This window comes from Penicillium concentricum (assembly GCF_028827145.1).
Source record: "Penicillium concentricum strain IBT 3081 chromosome Unknown utg000002l_segment0_segment0, whole genome shotgun sequence".
Taxonomy (NCBI): domain Eukaryota; kingdom Fungi; phylum Ascomycota; class Eurotiomycetes; order Eurotiales; family Aspergillaceae; genus Penicillium; species Penicillium concentricum.
This window is the reverse complement of record NW_026622755.1, coordinates 7,534,815-7,553,400: the sequence shown is the minus strand read 5'-3', so window position 1 is coordinate 7,553,400 and position 18,586 is coordinate 7,534,815. Positions and strand designations below refer to the sequence as shown.

Genomic DNA, 18,586 nt, shown 5'->3' with positions numbered 1-18,586 from the left:
GGGGGGTTGGTTTGGGGTGGAAGGTGAAGGTGAAGTTGAAGGTGAGGGTAGGTCAAGATTGGAGGTGGGATTGATATGTTATCGATTGCGGGGAGTTCTGGGGAATTGGGATTTTTTTTTATATTGGACCTTTCGAGTTTTATAGTTACGTCTGTAGTTTATCGGCATTTTTACTGACCTACATTGTATACAATGCACTTCATCCAACACAAGGAAATCGAATTTGAGTCTAGGAAGGCTTATTTACACATTAAAAACACAAACTACTGATCGTCCAGCACGTGCACGTATCGCTTGTCCTCCTGGCGCTCGCGCTCCGTGGAGGGAGGCAGATCGTAGTAAGAGGCACTACGGTAGCCCTGCAGGTAGTGGAAGGTCAAGTTGGCAAGATCAGCGGTCTCGTCCATGCCCAGGTCCTTGAAGGTCTTGGCTGTCGGGTCGATCACCTGGTCGAGGAACTCGCGCTCCACCTCGTCGGCGGACAGGGTGTGCCACCACAGGAACTTGTTGAGGTAGTAGGCGAGTGGCTTGAGGAGGGCCTTGGGGACGTTGATGTGACGGCGCTTCTTGATGATTTCACGGTCGACCAACTCAGCGATCTCGGCGGTGGAGTAGTTCTTGGGGCCGTACAACTCGAAGGTCTGGCCGGCGGTGCTGTCATCGTGCAGCATGCGCTCCAGAGCGGTACCGACATCAATGGCCTAGACAGGGTTAGTTCAATGCAGCATGTCCACCCGGGGAGAATGGCTTACGTGAACGGGCCAGTAACGCTCCTGCATGTGGTTGGAAGTGAAGACGTTGCCCATCTTGGCCAGCTTGTGGAGCAGGTTGTCCTCGAAACCGAACATGGGTGCAGGTCGCACGATTGTGGTCTCGGGGTAAATCTTGCGGACGATCTCCTCACCCCATGCCTATATGTCATCAGCACTCTCATTCTTGTATATTTTCGGTAGCTATGCTGACCTTGGTGGCAAAGTACTCGGAAGGCGAGTCACGGCGAGCGTTGTAGGAAGAAACGTGAATGAAGCGGTCGACATCGTACTTAGCAACAGCATCGGCAATACGCTCGATACCGTCAACGTGAACGTCCTCGTAGGAGAAGTTCCTGGGGTCGTCAGAAACCATGTATTCATTTATACCACACACTATAACTCACTTGGTGGGATATTGGCGACCGACAAGGTTGTAGACAACATCGGAGTGACGAACGCTCTCCTCAATGGACTGGGTGTTGCGCAGGTCGTATTCCTATAGTGGGAGTCAGACACCCTCCACAATTCGAACCAATTATACGGTAGTCGGGCTCCATACCATGAACACAACTCGTCCAAGATCACCAGTGACCTTCAAGTGTCTCTTTGCCATCTCCTCGCGGTAGGGAATGACAACGGTGCAACCCTGGCGAGCTGTGGGCCATTAGTCCATGATCCAATTGCAGTGCAGATCTTCAACCTACCAAGCTTGTTGACAATGTAGCGACCGAGGAAACCAGTGGCACCAAAGACGGTCGCGGTGTGACCTATAATTGTGTGAGTACGGACCGAAGCATATCATCAGAATAGAAAGGCTTAGCTACCTCCAATGGAAGAACTATAGGAAGAGCGCGTCAGCAAGCAAGAACAGTAAATGTATTCACAGCAGAATTGATCACTTACCGGCCACCTTGGACCTTCAAGAGGGGCTTGCCAGTCCGGGTGATGCGGACATCCTGAAGGTTGCGCTGGAATTGAAGCTGCACCCGCGGGACTGGTACGAAAGGCCGGGCCCCCAGGGCAGTGTTGATGGTGCGAGACTTCTGCATGGTCTCTGGCTGAGTATATCTCTCGAGACCAGCTAATTGGAGCGGAGTGTTGCCAAGAAGGGCGTGGTGATGTGCGAGTGTCTTTCGCAGTCAAGTCGGAAGAACCGCACGGGACTATTACGCTAGTCCTAATTCGGGAGTACGGACCATCACTTTAACAAATCACTTTCTCGTCTTTCTTCTTTGTTGCTTGGACTTGGTTGATATGTTGGCTTTCTGGTTGTTCATTTGATTTGAAGTTAGTCCATTAACCAAAATCTACGGGATGGTATACCTACAACCTCTGTAGGATAAAATCTCCATTTTGATCTGACAACACCTAGATTGTGATTGGATGTTCCCTAGGCTATACGCTATTAAATTATGACCAGTGAATTATTTCTTGCTATACGATTCCTAGTCCATCTATACAGTACTTCTGGAAATCAGTTCACCTACATTCTTTAATTGTCAACTAATGTCAAGACACAGAGGCCCTCTATCTTCAGCATCGTCAATTGATGCACCGGTAAGTAGCCGCGGATCAAACTTGTTCCTCATAGAGTCCGTCCAAGCATATAGTTTTCACATATAAAACTTAAATGGCTTTTTAGAACCTAACATACACTTATGCAATGGGTTGGGACAGTATTTGCTTCAACACGGCAGCGTTCATTGCAGGGGTCTTTGTCCTTGACTATGGTGCAGACAAATTCATCGATCACACTGTGATCGCAGGACAGCGACTAGGCATCTCACCAACTCTTATTGCCCTTTTGACTGCTGGAGCTGAGTATGAGGAGGTACATCGCTTCGAGTTCTACACTCTCTCTGGTCGGTGCTGACAATGTCTCTCTAGCTTGCTGTCGTTGTCGCTGCAATCCTACAAGGTCGCACCCCTTTAGCTTTGGGCAACGTCATGGGGTCTACAATTTCCAATATCCTGGGTGCCTTTTCACTGGGGCTTTTATGCCATCCAGGCGGTGGTTCCTTTGATACCAGTGCGAAGATATATTCTGCAATTCTGTTCTTTGTCACTACTCTATTCGTAGTCTTGACATACTTTCAACAGCTGAATAGAGTCACCGGTGGGCTTCTCATCGCCCTCTTCGCCCTCTATATTATCTCTATTGGCTATGCCATGTATAGAGGTATCAGTGAACCGCCTCAGCTGTCGGACAGTGAAAGCGACGATGAATCAATCAATGTTTGTGAACAAACACCAGGACATAGTGCCAGGCCGTCAGTTTCAGAAGCCTCTCCTCTGTTGGGAGGTACGAATACGTCCCGGGAAATAACAAATCTTCCGCGACCACTTTATCATCATGTCCTCCAGCTTATCATTGGACTGCTCGCACTCTCCTTGTCTGGATATATCCTTGCCCACAGCGCAGGTACTATCGCCGATTCCCTCCATCTGTCAGGAACGGTTTTTGGCTTAACCGTGATCTCGTTTGCCACGACCCTGCCGGAGAAGTTGATTTCTATGCTTAGTGGCTTTCGTGGACAGGGAGGCATAATGGTTGCAACCACAGCAGGGAGTAATATCTTCCTGTTAACGCTCTGTGTCGGTGTTGTTGCGGTGGCAGGAAGCCCCCTCGATCAATCAGATACCTTTGTCCTGTTTGATCTGATGACAGTTTGGGTATCATCGGTGTGCCTCCTAGTTGTCGTCTTTCTTGGACCTCACCGAATTGCTGGCCTGGTACTTCTCGCTGCCTATGTGACTTTTCTAGTCATGGAGTTCACCGTGTACAGACGCTAAAGCAGGGCAGTCCTCTTCAACGCATATCGCAAGCCCAGTTCAACATCATGTAATTATATAAGTAAAGTACAGATAACGAGACGGGAAATAGCTATTCTGAGACCCTTCTTAATATAATATGGTAGGTGTTAACACCAACTTCCAGAAGTACTGTACATGGTCGTTAGCATTCATCGGTTCACTTATAGCATGGGCATATTCCAGAATGTGTATCTCCACCCGCTTACCTGTTGCATACACAATGTAGAGGGCTATGCTAGAAGTAATATCGCATTCTACCCATAGACCATAGCAGAAATCAAGCTGTTTGTCTGTAGCTTAACTAAGATTTCTTGTCTGGCAGGCCAAACTAGGGGCATATCAAGTTGTGACCATGGAATCCATATAGCTACCTACATCTTTACGACACGAACAACCTGACTAGTCAGTCTAATGGTGCCATGGGAAATGAGCACACCATTTCCACAGGGTTCTAATGGTATCCCCCTCAGTATAGGTCACAGTGAGTACATAGTAGGTGTTGAGAGCTACAACCTTGGACTATATATCATCCATCTACGCACACCAATATTCGCCAAAAATTAATTAATCCATAGTTGATGTACGATAGGATAGCATTATGATATTAATTAAAGCAAAAGAACAAAAAATAAATGACTGCTGTGTCATTGTGTTTCCAAAGATTTATGAGAGGAGTTTTGTGGGCAAATCACGGCCATCTCTGGTAAAAGGCAAGAAATGGGTTCTGCACTAACTTGTCCCACTCCTCGGGTGTGTTTCTCTTTACTTCTTTATATTACCCCCTACTGCTAATTTTGACTAGTCGGCTGGACACGAAAAGGTCGGAGTTCGAAACTCGTGGACGACATTGCTTCTTTTTTCCGGAAATTGGGCGGTGAAAGGGACTTCAGCTGAAACCATCCCCGCCTATGTCACCAGAGGATTATCCAGGGAGTATGTACGTCAACTTCATTTATCTTATTTGTCTATGTAATAATCAAGTTTCAGTTTCAAATAAAAAATTTGCTGTAGAAATTCGAAGAGACATTATATAGAGGCTAAGCGTCGGTGTTTTTGTAAGCGTTCGGCGAATAGGTGTTCGGCGGACAAGGGATGTGACATGATTATTTGCATTTGGACTTGAGCTTCATTTCTAGATTTCTCCAGACAATTTAATACCTTACAAAATGTCGTCTGCTGCCTGTATCTTCTGCAAGATCATCAAGGGTATGTTCATTGTCTACATGGCTCTACTTAGCTACACGGCTATTGCTCTGTTCAATTCGTCACGTCATAGCAAAACATGGGTTGACTGACCTGTTTCTTTGGGGGTTCTATAGGAGATATCCCTTCGTTGAAGCTCTTCGAGAGCGACAAGGTCTTTGCTTTCCTCGATATCCAGCCGCTGAGCCGTGGCCATGCGGTGCGTATTATTTCCTACGATTCCTCTTCCCCCGCATCCGGCGTGCCCCTCGTAGCGGTGCACCAGCGAAGCTGCCCGAACTGCGGTGATAGCTTCAGCCGGCAATTGAAGACCGATTATTCTATGAAAACCAAACTGACAACATGCACAGCTTGTCATTCCCAAGTTCCACGGCGCAAAGCTGACTGATATCCCCGATGAGGACCTGGTCGAGATCCTGGTAAGTCCACGAGAGAATAACCTCGGGGGACGAAGAGAGTGAAGAGGAGGGCCAATGTTTTTGATCTCTGATTGAATTCGATTACATTCCTCAAGGACCTTGGGGGACAACCTTGGGGGCAATTCCACAAGGTCCCTGAGAGGCCCGGAACTGGATTGGCGAAGAGGGACATAGCTAACGAAGCTCTACGCAGCCCGTCGCGAAGAAGATCGCCAAGGCCAGCGGCGCCGAGGATTTCAATATCTTGCAGAACAATGGACGCATTGCGCACCAGGTTGTTGACCATGTGAGTTTCAATAGATGATCTTGATAATCGTGACGGTGCTAACCAGTCGTCTCTATAGGTCCACTTCCACATGGTATGCTCTATTATCTTTTGCATATTTGGTTCTACACTGGGAACGGTCTTGAGAACATACACTAACAAGACAATAGATCCCCAAGCCCAACGAGACAGAGGGCTTGGGCATTGGCTGGCCTACCCAGGCGACCGATATGGACAAGCTCAAGGCTCTTCACGAGGAGATCAAGTCGAAGATTTAAACGGCTTTGGCTTAAGTGATAACCAACTCAAGAACAATGGAAACCGACTTATCTCTATACTTTTGCGTTGTGATTTGGGACATCGCTGTAAACCGTACACGTTCTTCTGTCGAAGGAAGGACTGTAGTGGTAGTTTAGATCAAGTTGTGAAAACCTCCGAAGGAGGTAATCAGTTGGATCTACGGACTATGCTCCGTTAAATGTAGACCAAAATGTTCGTATATCCTCTAGTTAACAAGAACCAAGTCTGCGTATGCTACAAACATGCAAAATCAAGACTCTAAATATCTAGCAGATAAGTATGGAAATCAACTACATCAAACACACCCCAACTCATGTACTATGCACAGCTTATGCCGATGTGCTCTCCACTTTCTTCTCCGAGTCAGGATAGAAGTTGATCTTTCCACCGCCCTGGACGACATTGAGTCTGTCGTAGAGCGAGCGAGCCCGGACATACGGGTCAAGAACCCAGTATTGCGTACGCAGCTGACCGATCAAAGCATTTCGCTTCTCCTTGGCAGCGGAGGCAGCGTCAGTTTCCTTCTTGAAGCTGGCGCGGATCCACTCAATGGTAGTATCCTGGATCTCCTTGGCGAGCTTTTGGCGCTCGGCCATCAGGGTGTCCCGAGTTTCCTTGTCGGCCATGCTGGGATTCTCGTTCTCCGGCACCTCAACGTATTTGTATTCCCAGTCTTCGTCGCCTTCGAGCTCCTTCATGATTTGGCTTGGGTGGATAAAGTTTTCGAGATCCTTACGGTTCTTCGTGAAATGGATCTTCGCTGCGACGACTGGGTCGAGCCAGCCCTTGATCACGGTCCAGATGCCTGGGTTATGGTTAGAAAGGGGTGTTTCGTATGTGGTGCTGGGATACGCACTTGAGAATAGCCAAGGGGCCTTGTGGATGAGCACTGCTCCGAGAGACTCGGGGTAGTTGGCTTCGAAGCACTTGATCATGAATTTCACGGGGGCATAGTCCTGGAAAACATCAGTATATAGCGTGGATGATGTTCATACAAAAAGCTTACCATGTTGGCCATACCGAAGTCGGTCATATCAAAGATAATAGTCTGCAAGAGTCAGCTTCCGAGACACAATCCTCACATAATAGAATACTTACCGCAGTCTCAATCGGCGGCGCAAGCAACAAACGCGCAGTCTCAATAGTATAAACAGTAAACCGCTCCAAGCCTTCATTGTCCTGATCACCAGCCTTGTGCAAGCGCACACGGACAACACAGATCGGCCGACCAGAGCGATCAACACCGTGCAAGAAACTCTTACCCAGACGCATCTGCGTGAGGAAGTCCTCACCCTTCTTCTTCTCCTTGGGATCAGAGCCTTGCGCCTGCTTCACAGCCGACGCCTCACCGTTGAACATGATATCGTCGTCGACATGCATTTCCAGCAGTCGCCAGCGCATCGTGGAAATCAACATAACAAGTGCCTTCTTGGTATCCCACTTGCGCGCCCGCAGGAATCGCAGCAGCAGCGAATCGGGGTTATCGCCCTTCACCATGCTCCAGAACGCGGTGCGAATCTCCTCGGGCTTCATGTCCTCCAGCGCCTGCTTGAACTCCTTGGACTGGCCGTACTTGTCGTCGCCATCGGCGATACTGATCGAAGTGACGCCGCTGTCGGAACCACTTTTGGTGTTGTCGTCGGCGCCGCCCCAAATTCCCCACCGGCTCTTTGACTTCTTCTTATCCTGGGCTGGGGCGGGTGTTGCGGCATCGCTGGTGGCGGTGGGTTGGGAGGCTTCGAGTTCTTCAAGTGTCAGGCCGAAGACTTTGAGTGCCAGGACCCAGAATTCTTGTAGCTTGACTTCTTGTTCTGGGGTAAGGTTCCCGACTGTTCCGGGGGCGGGTTCGGCGGGCATCGTCGCGAGGGTATCGATTACTCCGAGAGAGGGTTTTTCAGGAAGCCGGGCTTGCGAAGTGGTTGTATTTTTGGGATTGAAGTATTTGTCTTGGAGCCAAGCGCCTCCTCCAACGATAGCGAGAGTAAATGTAAGGGTCCAAAAAGATGAAGCCTTCTTTGGTTCTGGGTGTGTGCAGAAGGGTCGCGCAAATGAATACCGAGCGACAGGGAACTTGGCCGAAGGATAGAGACGACGTAGAATTGTTCCACGCATAAGCAATATAATTGAGGTGATAGTGAGCACTAGGTCTGAGTCCTGGGAGAGGGAAGAAAATATGTGAGAGCGGAATCAAGGACATGACGATGCGGGGGGAGATCGTCGCCTAATAGATGTGCTAGTTTTAGAATTAACTCGAGGTATTTCTATTTACTTCAAGTCTATATACTATATATATTCTACAATCCAATCTTCATCCCAAAGTCGAAGTATAAAAGTGTCGCGTATGAGATCTTTCCGGGGAAATCAACAAATCCCAAACACAACCCACTTCACATCACTCCGACAACAATCCACTGTTTAGCAATAACAACGCCTATTATTGTTGACCCATTGTCTCTCAACATACCAATCGCATTCTCAACCATATCACAGACATGGATGTACCTCGATCATCTTCGCGCCCGAGACCTTCATCCCGGCCCACAACCCCCCTGCGCCCCAGCTCGCGCTCTTCAATACGGGAAGCCCACGGATATGGAAACAGCATTGGAAATGCAGGATACACACAACCCGCCTTCAATGCCTTGGAACCGCAATTCGCCGAGCTGGCCGATTCGATGGCGGATCTCGAGGCCAACTTCATGCACTTGCAGCTGATGCACGAAAGTCTGACGCGCTTCAGTGAGAGTTTTGCCAGTTTCCTCTACGGGTTGAATATGAATGCATTCTGTGTGGATTTCCCAGAGGTATGATCGCAGATGTGTCGCCGACAGTGGTGCCAGTGGTGATAGCGCGCGACAGGGTTGCTGATTCGTTCGATACAGGCTCCAATTTCAGACTCGTTCAAGAAGGCTAAGCAGGATGAAGAAGACAAAGGTATTGCGAGGGCTCTCTGTGGGGACTACCTGCGGTGAATCGGATGTACTAACAGCCACCCAGAGGCGGAATCAGACTCAGAACCAACACGACAGGTTGATGATGGCGAGATGACCTTTATGTGAGTCTAGAGAGCAATGAGACAAATCCCATCTGGAGGACAAGGACACTTGAGCTAATGGGTACTTACGCTACAGGACTACGGACACGACTTTTGTTGAGAATCCGAGCACGACCCCCTCCGCTAGACCGACGTCCAGGTATGCTGCGGGCTCACGAGCATCGTCGCGTGGCACTGCTCGTGGTGCACCAAGCAGCCGGTATACTACACGAGGTACTGCTCGTGGCACTCGTCCCAGCGCACTGCCTCGGGGCAGAGGGATTGGAACTCGATAAAGAGTTGGATGCCTGAGCACTTACAATGGCCTGATTATGGACAATCAGTTCATGCTACATGTTTGACTATTGGCATCCAAGAGCTGGACCTTTATGTATAGCTTTCATCCGCAGGCTGGCACATGTGCCTTTATGATTCACTAGAAATGACCATTGAATGAAACTACATCGGATGACATGTCACCCAAAGGTTGTACAACATAAAAACCAACATTATATAGTTAAATACTGAAGAAATACTTCTCATAAAAAAAAGTAAATGCTTTTGGCTTCTGCCAAACTGTCCGATCTCTTATCCGGCGGTAAATCGGAGTCAGGCGAAAAACTACCGCCCGATGGCGAACCTCCGACTACTTTTGAAATCCTCAACTTGACCCCCATTCGTCGTTAGTTAATATACTTTTATATTTATATTTGCCTGAATAGAGTCCAAGTATCTGGACTTGGTTGTGACATCGAATCAGGTCATTCGCAACCCTTGGTGGACTGTGTAGCTTTCATCCGTTCGTCTGCTATTGTCCCTATTCACTTGCTTTCGTGAGTTCTATTGTTCCATTTTACTCTCATTGAACATATCATTGATACTTATTGTTCTTACAGTGCAATGCTGGCCCTATTCATGGGGAGTCCTTGAGGCTATACCTAGTCTCTTTATAACCAGCCTTTCTCTCGCCCTTGACTCTCTTTCAACCTCCTCTTCTTGTCTCCACGTGGATAGAAGTCTGGCACTTCTAATAACGTGTTTTTCGCATATCTTTGATTTTTGCTTCTGATCCTAACCTTCTCCCTTTCATCCTATCTCTTTTACTCTGTCTTATCCAACCACACTCATGTCGCTCACTATGGCAACCCTCGATTCTGTCCAGCTTCTTTCTGAAGCTGCATTTGGCTGTGGTAAGAGTTGACAATTGCCGTGACTCATTTATGCTCAACTGACCTCCCGTTAGTACATCTTGCGGCTATCCTCTCCAAAGACGAGAAGACTGCTGGCCAGTTCAGAGAACAATTCTGCAAGCAATACAAATTGCTAGCTCCGTTCTCAAAGACAGACACCGTTGCCGTTCCAACCACCGGCCTCCGGACTGTCGAGTCTCTGAAGCCCAAGTATCACTGCTTGAGTTGCACAGAAGTATGTCTGGGGTCTAAGCGAGCAGAGCATACTGCGGCCACAGGACATGTATTTTGTAAGCCAATGGTTTCTGACTGATTAGGCTGATTCATACTTACACAATGACAGACCTTGAGTCTCGAAACCGATTTGTCTTTTGTGAGAAGTGTGTCGATTTTATCTATGACCACACCCTGGACAGACTTCGTGGCCCCTCTGGCAAGTTTGAAGCCCTCGGTGAGTCTCGTGAAATTCCAAACTACCTTACTCATGGACATCTACTAACGTCTGGTAGATGGACGATCCATTTGGGCCGAAGACTCGGCCTCCGAGGTCTATGTCAAGAACAATGCCCACAAGAACCCATGCGCCATTCGGGGCGCTCGTGGTGTTTGGAACATGGGTCAAACGTGTTACCAAGCTTCTATCTTGCAGGCCATGCTGCACGACCCTAGCCTCACTGCCTATTTCCTGGGAGGTGGCCATGACGTCCACACATGTGCGATCAAGGACTGTCTCGCCTGTGCGACAGCTGAAGTCTTCATGGAGTTCAACAGCGCCGAGAGAAACGAGTCAGTCTCTGCAGCCCTGTTGCTTCACCATGGTTGGCAGAAATCCAAGGTACGTCGAGATCCGAGTTGAACAACAGAGCTGGCTAACTAGTTTACAGGAGATGGCTGGATACCGCCAGCAAGACGCCCATGAATACTTCCAATTCCTTGTTAACGAATTGCACTCATCCACCCCTGGACACGTGGAGAGCTACGAAAAGCCATGCGAGTGCTTCTTCCACCAGATGTTCTACGGCGAACTGCGCAGCAGCGTCATGTGCCATAAATGCGGCCAAACCACCAACACCCACGATCCCATGGCCGATCTGAGTCTTGACGTTCAGCTTCAGCACAAGAAGCGCAAGCTCGGTCGCTCTACTTCTTCCACTACTGGAACCCTCCTCGGCTGCCTGGACAGCTTCACTGCCGCTGAAGATCTTCACGCCGATGCTGCTTACCACTGCGAGAAGTGTGGTAACACTCCCCAGCGGGCTTCCAAACGCCTGCAGATCCGCAAACTCCCTGTTATGCTTTGCATGCAGCTCAAGGTTTGTTTGAGTTTCAGATTACTTTTAAATGGGATTCCATGCTGACATTCGTATAGCGTTATGAACATAACTCTAACTCCTCCGAGAAAATGAACGGTCACATCGACTTCCCTCTGTCTGTGAACATGCTGCCGTACACGGTCAGAAAAGACAACCTTCCCGTTGACATGTCGGATTACATGTACGACCTGTCCACGGTCATCGTTCACCAAGGAACAATGGACTCTGGGCATTACTATGCCTACACCCGTATTGACAACGACAAGGTTTGTTTTACTATATAACACTCCTCCTTTCTGTGTCTGTGCTAACGAATTGCCTTTATAGTGGGCATTGATGGATGACAACAAGGTCACCGTCGCCGGTGTTGCGGATGTCCTGCGCCAGGATGCTTATCTTCTCTTTTACAGTGCCCGTTGTATCCGGGCCGAGAAGCCAAAGAAGTGAATCCCTTGTACACAGACAGACTTTCAATTGAATTAATAAGATTCATATTTCGGCGGTCACTTATTTCTTTTGCGTGTACTAGTATTACACTGTACTATTGATACTTGAGCTAAAAGGTCCACCTATAGGAAAAGTCTTTCTTAACTACGCTAGTAGAGGACTTCAAAGGATCCACGGGATACCAGCTAATTTTAATGAATGGGAACATACTTCAATTTTCATCTTCCTATCCTTCCCCAGCTACTAGATCAGTTTATTTAATCTTGCAAGCGAAGCTGAGAACAAACCAGGTTGAATATCCCGAAGACCATTTCGCCAGTGGCTCGTTCTCGGCCGATCACTTCGTTCCCCCGCCCCAATAGAATTCCTCCCCGGGACACTGATATATCAAGGTGACTGAATTGCATTGGGATTTTGCGAGCATAGCCGAGAGTCTGAAGTGAAGTATAGTGTATATTAAGAGGCCGTTGATAAGATATGAGCGCGTCGGGATACCGCGAGGACCTTGGTGGACACCAGTACGGTAGATGTGTAGGATGAGTTGAGAGGCCATGACCGTTTGACCAGATAGAAATCCATGATCATCGCCGAGAAGTCTTTGGTTGTGGATTGAACTGACGGGAAAAATAAAACAAAGTATAGAAAAATGACCATCAGGTGCTAGATGAAGGCTGTGAGCGGCAGCAAGATCACAAGTGGCAGGATTTCCATTCCCAGTCTGCAAATGTCCCTGACCCATTCAGCTTGACCACATCGAGAAGAATACAAGTCGTAGGTTCTTCCCATGACAGCTCATACATGAGCCATTGAGACCACGATGCCATCCATCTTTTTTGTTCTTAGAAACCATCACGCGGCACGAACGGAAGACACCGACACCGGATATCACACGGATCGGCTCGTCAATGTGCTAGGTGAGAATTGCCACTTGCTGCTCCTCATTCTAAATACCAGGTGTCTGTAGAAAACAAAATATAGAAAATGACAGCAAAGTGCTAGAGCAAGGTCGAGAGTGGCAGCAAGAGCACAGATGCTGAATTTCCGTTTGGATTTCACAATCTGCAAACTTGACGCACCCAGTCAACCTGGCCACACTGAGAAGAATATAACAATTCAGGTTTTCCCCATGACAACTTGCGCAAGGCCCTTTCGAGAGCACGATATCATCCAACGTTTTTCTTCTCGGACGTCATGACTACCACGCGGCAAGAGTTGAAGACACCAGATATTCCCTCGGCTGATGGTCAGGTGGTCAATGTACTGGGCAAGCATTGCTACTTGCTGCTCCTGGTTCCAAACACCACATTGTTGTGAAATTCCTTCGACCATTGGACACTTGCCAATAACCAAGGCATCTATCTCAGCACAATTTGTACATCCATCTTTTTTTTTTCTTTGTGTTAATCACCACGCTTCTTCTGCACTCTTCTATGCTTGCAAACGGTAATATGAGACACTCTGATGAGCTTTCCAGGGATTATCCTGATTATCCCAAGATGTATCATCAAACTGACATGTTACAAATTTTCTTTCTTGGCTTTGCCCCAATCCTCATATCTAGTCTAGGGCAATTGTTCCTTGACTCTGGGGAAGAAGATGTCCACGGGCTTTGGGATCGGATGGAGAAAGCGACAGAGGGCTCTATTCCGAGAGTAGGCCAGTTGTGTTGGCTGCACAGGACCGTTGCCAATATCTCATCAGATTTGCGTGGTGCATGCATTCAAAAGAGAATTAATCATAGCTGTAGTACGAAGTAGTGCCTTTATGCACATAACCTTATGAAGTTCCGCCAATACAGCTATTTTATTGGATTTACAAGCGCGCCCCACGTTTTCTTTCTAATTTTACAGCTTCCAGGCGTTTTAAATTTAAGTCGAAATATCTCTCAATAGCACCCTTAAAAAAGAAAGGTCAGTCAATACATCAACCTTGGAAATATTTGAAGTATAAGATCTGGAAGCCTGAGGCATCGAGATGTGGTGATCGCCCATTAGTCACATGATCCACCAAAAACAGCTAGCGCAACTCAAGCGAGTTGGCCCGTGCCCTATTCCCCATTGGGGCAGCACACAACGCAAATTCCAACCCTAACTCTTGTCTCCGTTCTTAACGCCCAACGCCAGCGACCCTCGTCCCGTCAACAACCCCGTCAACTCCCAGGTCCCGCCTTTAAAACCTCAAGATGACTCACGAGAGCGTTTGGTACAGCCGGCCCCGCAAGTAAGTCGAAACTGCACCGTACACCACGCACTATCTCGAAAAAGAACGACAAGCTAACCAGAATTTCTCTTCGCCCAATAGGTACGGCAAGGGCTCCCGCGAATGGTGTGTTTTCCCTACTACAATTCCCCGATGAACGATCCAGTCGACACCGAGAATGAAACTTGGAGGAAGCCTGGATGGAATCGAAAATCGATACAAAAGGAACAGGCTTGCTAATATTTGTGCGCCTTCAGCCGTGTCTGCTCCCACCGCGCCGGTCTGATCCGCAAGTACGGCGTAAGGAGAAACCGATCCCTCGAGCATATTGCATACTGCAATATGTGGCGTGATTTGGACTTATGTGGCTAATACGGATTGTTTTAGATGAACATCTGCCGTCAGTGCTTCCGTGAGAAGTCCACTGACATCGGTTTCACCAAGGTTCGTTTCAATCCCTCACTCGACAATCCTTTCCGATCCCATTCGAATACCATGCAACCACACTATCCGACATGAAAATCCAATCGACAATCGACAAATTGCCACTACCACTACCACCACCACTACCACTACCACACATGCACATTGCAAAAGCACAACACTAACCACAAGTTTCTCAACTCACAGTACCGCTAAGCGATCAAAAAAACTGACTCCCTCCTCTCGAACCGTTCGCATCCACGAAATCCATCTACGCACCCGGCTCGACTACGGTAGCGTCCAGTGGAGCAATGTTTCAGACGAGCTCAAAAATGGCGTCTTTGATGTTTTTGTGAATGGAGGAATAGACATCGGGCCTGCGTGTCCGTTGTCCCGGGGTTGCGAATCAAATCAGATCTTGGCTCCGAGGGGAGGATTTGGGGTTGTTGCGTGGAGTGTCTTGAAAAACGAGGATGTTCTGTTATTTCCCTCATCCTGGTTTTTTCTTAACAATTTCAATGACGGAATTTTTTCTCTGGGAATTGTTTCTCCTCCGGATTGCCGTACAACTTGCCCGTGGTCTGGATGAGGGCGGGCGTGCTACTTGCATGGCTCTGTCTGTCTCTGGATTTGGTGTAGCTTTTGATGGTTGGCTGGGTGAGCCTCTGAGGTGCACCGATGATATATGAGTCTACGAATTCTTCGTAGCGGCTCTAGGTGTCACCAGATCGGATATGTCTGGACTCTTCTACTTCTTAAATATGTAGGTTTCGGTGCCTCGGTTGCATGGACAATCTAGATGACGGCCCATGCTTTGTAGGGCTCTATATGGCACCACTAGCAAGGGGGATAATCATCTTTAATGAAACTGACATGTCCCCGCAGACTCCATTTTGATAGGGCGAACATATGTGTCCCTGGTTATATTACGGAGTACCTTTTATACATGTAGACATATATGTACCGTCGGTATATTATAGTACGTAGAGTGATGGGCTCTGCATGGCTACTCCGTGCTATGATTCCCATTTCTGGTACCTTTATAGCTAATTAGTATCCTTCTAGCTAACACCAAGAAGAAATTCAGATGTTCCCTACCTTAACCTCATTGAAATCACGTGGTATCGCGTTTTCACCATCGCGTCCCCGCCCGCTCTCTCCCACCCACCAAAGTCAAGTTGGTGGGTGGCAGAGAGAGGACTATGCCATGCTAGATCAAATCAGATCGAGGGTGATCATCGAAAACCCTATCGGGGATGGCCTGAATGGATTCCGAGCCACGTTCACCTTAATCTGCGAAGGCGTAGAATCTACGCTCACCAGATAAGGCCGTCGATCAGCTTAAGCAGGAGAGTGAGGCACTCCATCACACGTCTTTATTTTCGCTAATTCGAGTACAGATCTATAAGATCTCGCGTCTAGCCTCCTGATAGCTCTTCAGATCCTTCCCGCCGCTCGTCTTCTGCCGTCCAACTTGGGAGGAATCGTTCGACGCGATCTGCGTCGGCTCAATTCCGCCATATTATCTAATGATTTCGATCTTGATCAAATCAAACCACTTCTCATAGCATCTCTTGTAGACTCATCAACAGATGAACAGATATGGAATCTTGTTGACGTTGCTGCAGCAGGATCTGTAGCGAAATCTACGCCGCCCCCTCGAGCGATTGCCTCCTCCCTCCAACAAACCCCCTGGCTCCAAAAGACGAGCAGCTTCGCGAACTCCTCTAAATACCGCCAAGATGTTGACAGGATCCTAAAATCAGAGCTTGGGCCTCTGTATGTAGGGCTCCCACATTTCCGCTCAACCTTTTTTTTGGAGATGTCAGTGGTCTTCAAACAGCATCCGATGCCGTATTCAAAAGATGTACGGAAGGTACTAATGCTCTTTTTGCCGGTGGGTGGAAAGGTTGGCCAAAAGATGCAAATCAGGATGATGTCTTGAGTTGGTTTGCAGATCTGAGCGAGAAGCTGGCAACTTTTTCAGCAGACTACAATTCTGTGACGCACCTGCGAAGGCCACTGGCGCAGCCCAACAAGCCCATCCAGGGTTCCACAGCAGAGCGCAAGCTAGATATCGGCTTTGTGAAGGACACTAGCGCTGGAAAGGACACCCGGTGTCAGTGGTCACAGATCCTCGTGCCTGGAGAGCTAAAAAGTAATCCGGCGGCTGACACCGCTTCTAAGGCATGGCTTGACTTGGGGAGGTACGCTAGAGAAGTCCTTGCGGCCCAGCATACCCGTCGATTTGTCTTAGGTTTTACTATATGTGGATCCTTTATGAGGATATGGGCCTTTGACCGTCTCGGAGGAGTCGCATCCGAACGATTTGACATTAACGAGGATGGGCCCCAGTTTGTATCCACTATTCTCGGTTTCCTATGGATGAGCGAGGAGGAATGTGGATTTGACCCTACAATTATCACGAAAGACGGCCAGCGATTTATCGAGATAGAGCAAAACAGTCAGACCGAGCGTCTCGTTCTCGATACATTGATAATACGGGCACCTTGTATCGCAGGCCGAGCAACAACATGCTGGAAAGCGCATCGCGAAGCGGACCCTAGTGTTCCGCTTGTTGTTAAAGACTCTTGGCAATACACAGAGCGCGACGAAGAAGGCGAGCTTCTTCAAGAAGCCACCGAACGAGGGGTTGTCAATGTCGCACGGTATTATCATCATGCGACGGTTTGCCTCCGAGTCCGGGACAACGTCCGTGGCGGCTTGGATATCAGAACCGCGAGCAATTATCGGTCAGAGCGATTGGCAGAGCGATTGGCAGAACGATTGGCGCTCTCGACTGGCATAAGTGTGGCTGGTACTCCACGAAAGGGCCGGAGCAGCGGCAGGTCCGGTGCGAAGCGCTCTTCTAGTCAAACCGGCGCCTCTCTGCCACCTAATAAGCGACCCTGTTCGGCATCTCCTAGCAAATCTAATAACCCACTGCCAAATCGAGTTCATCGGCGTGTCGTCCTGCGCGACTATGGTAAACCAATCTACAAAGCAAGCACTCGCCCGGCCCTACTTGCCGCGCTAGAGGGTTGCATTGCGGGACATCAGTCTTTGCAACAGGCAGGAATTCTTCACCGAGATATCCCAGTCAATAATATCATGATCAACGAGAACAAAAATAACCCTTCATGGCCGTCATTCTTAATTGATCTTGATTTGGCTATTAGAGAGCAGCGAGACGGTGTCTCGGGAGCAACTGGAAAGACCCGCACAAGGGCCTTCATGGCAATTGGCTCGCTTCTAGGCGAGCAACATTCTTTTATGCATGATCTTGAATCATTTTTCTAGGTGATCTTTTGGATTTGCATTCACTATGACGGGCCAGATAAGGGAAGAGTTGTTGCAAGGTTCGACAAGTGGAATTTTGTTGATACAGAGGAGTTAGCTGGTATGAAGAAAGGCGAGATATCCGAGGAAGCGGATTTTGTGAGGTCCGCGAATGAGTACTTTACTGGGTACTACCGGCCACTGATTCCATGCGTTAATACTCTTCGGAAGGCGGTCTTTCCTAACGGAAGGAGGTGGGCGAAGGAAGATACAGGATTGTATGATCAGATAAAAGAGATTCTACGGGGCGCCCGAGAGGACTGATCTCTATGTAGTCATCCAAGCTATAACACTAAGATATTCAAAAAAAAAAACTCCGGGAAAGACTCTCAATATACTGTCTCTTCAATCCCCCAATATGGGATAGTGCGGAGAATTAGTCAATAAAATGCTTAACCCCCTGGTTCGTACCCTGGGCAACATTGGAACCTCCAGGGCTCTAAAAATGCCCGATGTCCGACGTGCATCGGTCCAAAAAGACTACAGTACTCCATGAGCGAGACAGACACAGAACTTCGGGTATTAAAAATATTTCTCCTAACCATCCATGACATAGGTAGTTTGAAAAGACGCAGCAACACAGATCACCCAAGATATTCACTGCCCAGGCCTTCTGAGTATCGTGAATACGCTAAACCCCGCCAGTGTGCTAAGACCTCGGGAGCGCTACCTCAGTAGCGGCCTAGCGTCTCGTACTTTTAGCCTGAGAGCGCTTTTAGCTAATCCCTACTACCTCTGTCGTATTCGGCTGTATTCGTATCTATGCCCGAATCCTGCACCTGTGCTGATCACACGGGATCTCGAGGTATTCACACTAAGCTCATTGGCCCATTCTGGCCCCTGAGAAACGGCTAGATCAGAGCCGGAGTACGGATAGCAGTTGTGCCG

General features: G+C 48.4%; 8 protein-coding genes across 8 annotated transcripts; 6 read left to right on the top strand and 2 right to left on the bottom strand.

Annotated features, from left to right (window-relative positions):
• Positions 1–263: 263 nt before the first annotated feature.
• N7517_006586 (complex I NDUFA9 subunit family protein) lies at positions 264–1,801 on the bottom strand (the record flags this gene model as incomplete). Its single annotated transcript, XM_056724316.1, has 8 exons — positions 264–701; positions 753–911; positions 964–1,105; positions 1,157–1,248; positions 1,312–1,406; positions 1,457–1,519; positions 1,577–1,590; positions 1,656–1,801. The coding sequence occupies 8 exons, from the start codon at positions 1,799–1,801 to the stop codon at positions 264–266; spliced, it is 1,149 nt and encodes a 382-aa protein (XP_056580566.1).
• Positions 1,802–2,415: 614 nt separating this feature from the next.
• Positions 2,416–3,545, top strand: N7517_006585 (sodium:calcium antiporter; the record flags this gene model as incomplete). The annotated part of the gene is made up of 2 exons (XM_056724315.1): positions 2,416–2,583; positions 2,640–3,545. 2 exons carry the CDS (start codon positions 2,416–2,418, stop codon positions 3,543–3,545), a joined length of 1,074 nt encoding a protein of 357 aa, XP_056580565.1.
• A 1,187-nt stretch (positions 3,546–4,732) lies between these two features.
• N7517_006584 (HIT family protein) lies at positions 4,733–5,731 on the top strand (the record flags this gene model as incomplete). Its single annotated transcript, XM_056724314.1, has 6 exons — positions 4,733–4,772; positions 4,886–4,968; positions 5,120–5,188; positions 5,382–5,474; positions 5,533–5,547; positions 5,624–5,731. 6 exons carry the CDS (start codon positions 4,733–4,735, stop codon positions 5,729–5,731), a joined length of 408 nt encoding a protein of 135 aa, XP_056580564.1.
• Positions 5,732–6,082: 351 nt separating this feature from the next.
• N7517_006583 (CRAL-TRIO domain-containing protein) lies at positions 6,083–7,865 on the bottom strand (the record flags this gene model as incomplete). The annotated part of the gene is made up of 4 exons (XM_056724313.1): positions 6,083–6,558; positions 6,610–6,709; positions 6,760–6,801; positions 6,852–7,865. The coding sequence occupies 4 exons, from the start codon at positions 7,863–7,865 to the stop codon at positions 6,083–6,085; spliced, it is 1,632 nt and encodes a 543-aa protein (XP_056580563.1).
• A 380-nt stretch (positions 7,866–8,245) lies between these two features.
• Positions 8,246–9,083, top strand: N7517_006582 (DASH complex subunit DAM1; the record flags this gene model as incomplete). The annotated part of the gene is made up of 4 exons (XM_056724312.1): positions 8,246–8,557; positions 8,636–8,687; positions 8,751–8,808; positions 8,885–9,083. The coding sequence occupies 4 exons, from the start codon at positions 8,246–8,248 to the stop codon at positions 9,081–9,083; spliced, it is 621 nt and encodes a 206-aa protein (XP_056580562.1).
• Positions 9,084–9,342: 259 nt separating this feature from the next.
• Positions 9,343–9,717, top strand: N7517_006581 (uncharacterized protein; the record flags this gene model as incomplete). Its single annotated transcript, XM_056724311.1, has 3 exons — positions 9,343–9,469; positions 9,548–9,620; positions 9,684–9,717. The coding sequence occupies 3 exons, from the start codon at positions 9,343–9,345 to the stop codon at positions 9,715–9,717; spliced, it is 234 nt and encodes a 77-aa protein (XP_056580561.1).
• Positions 9,718–9,913: 196 nt separating this feature from the next.
• N7517_006580 (uncharacterized protein) lies at positions 9,914–11,737 on the top strand (the record flags this gene model as incomplete). Its single annotated transcript, XM_056724310.1, has 7 exons — positions 9,914–9,977; positions 10,031–10,267; positions 10,321–10,428; positions 10,487–10,812; positions 10,862–11,290; positions 11,347–11,556; positions 11,618–11,737. 7 exons carry the CDS (start codon positions 9,914–9,916, stop codon positions 11,735–11,737), a joined length of 1,494 nt encoding a protein of 497 aa, XP_056580560.1.
• A 2,067-nt stretch (positions 11,738–13,804) lies between these two features.
• Positions 13,805–17,659, top strand: N7517_006579 (40S ribosomal protein uS14; the record flags this gene model as incomplete). Its single annotated transcript, XM_056724309.1, has 6 exons — positions 13,805–13,957; positions 14,039–14,062; positions 14,194–14,236; positions 14,324–14,380; positions 15,801–16,138; positions 16,189–17,659. The coding sequence occupies exons 1-6, from the start codon at positions 13,920–13,922 to the stop codon at positions 17,657–17,659; spliced, it is 1,971 nt and encodes a 656-aa protein (XP_056580559.1). The 5' UTR covers positions 13,805–13,919.
• Positions 17,660–18,586: the final 927 nt, after the last annotated feature.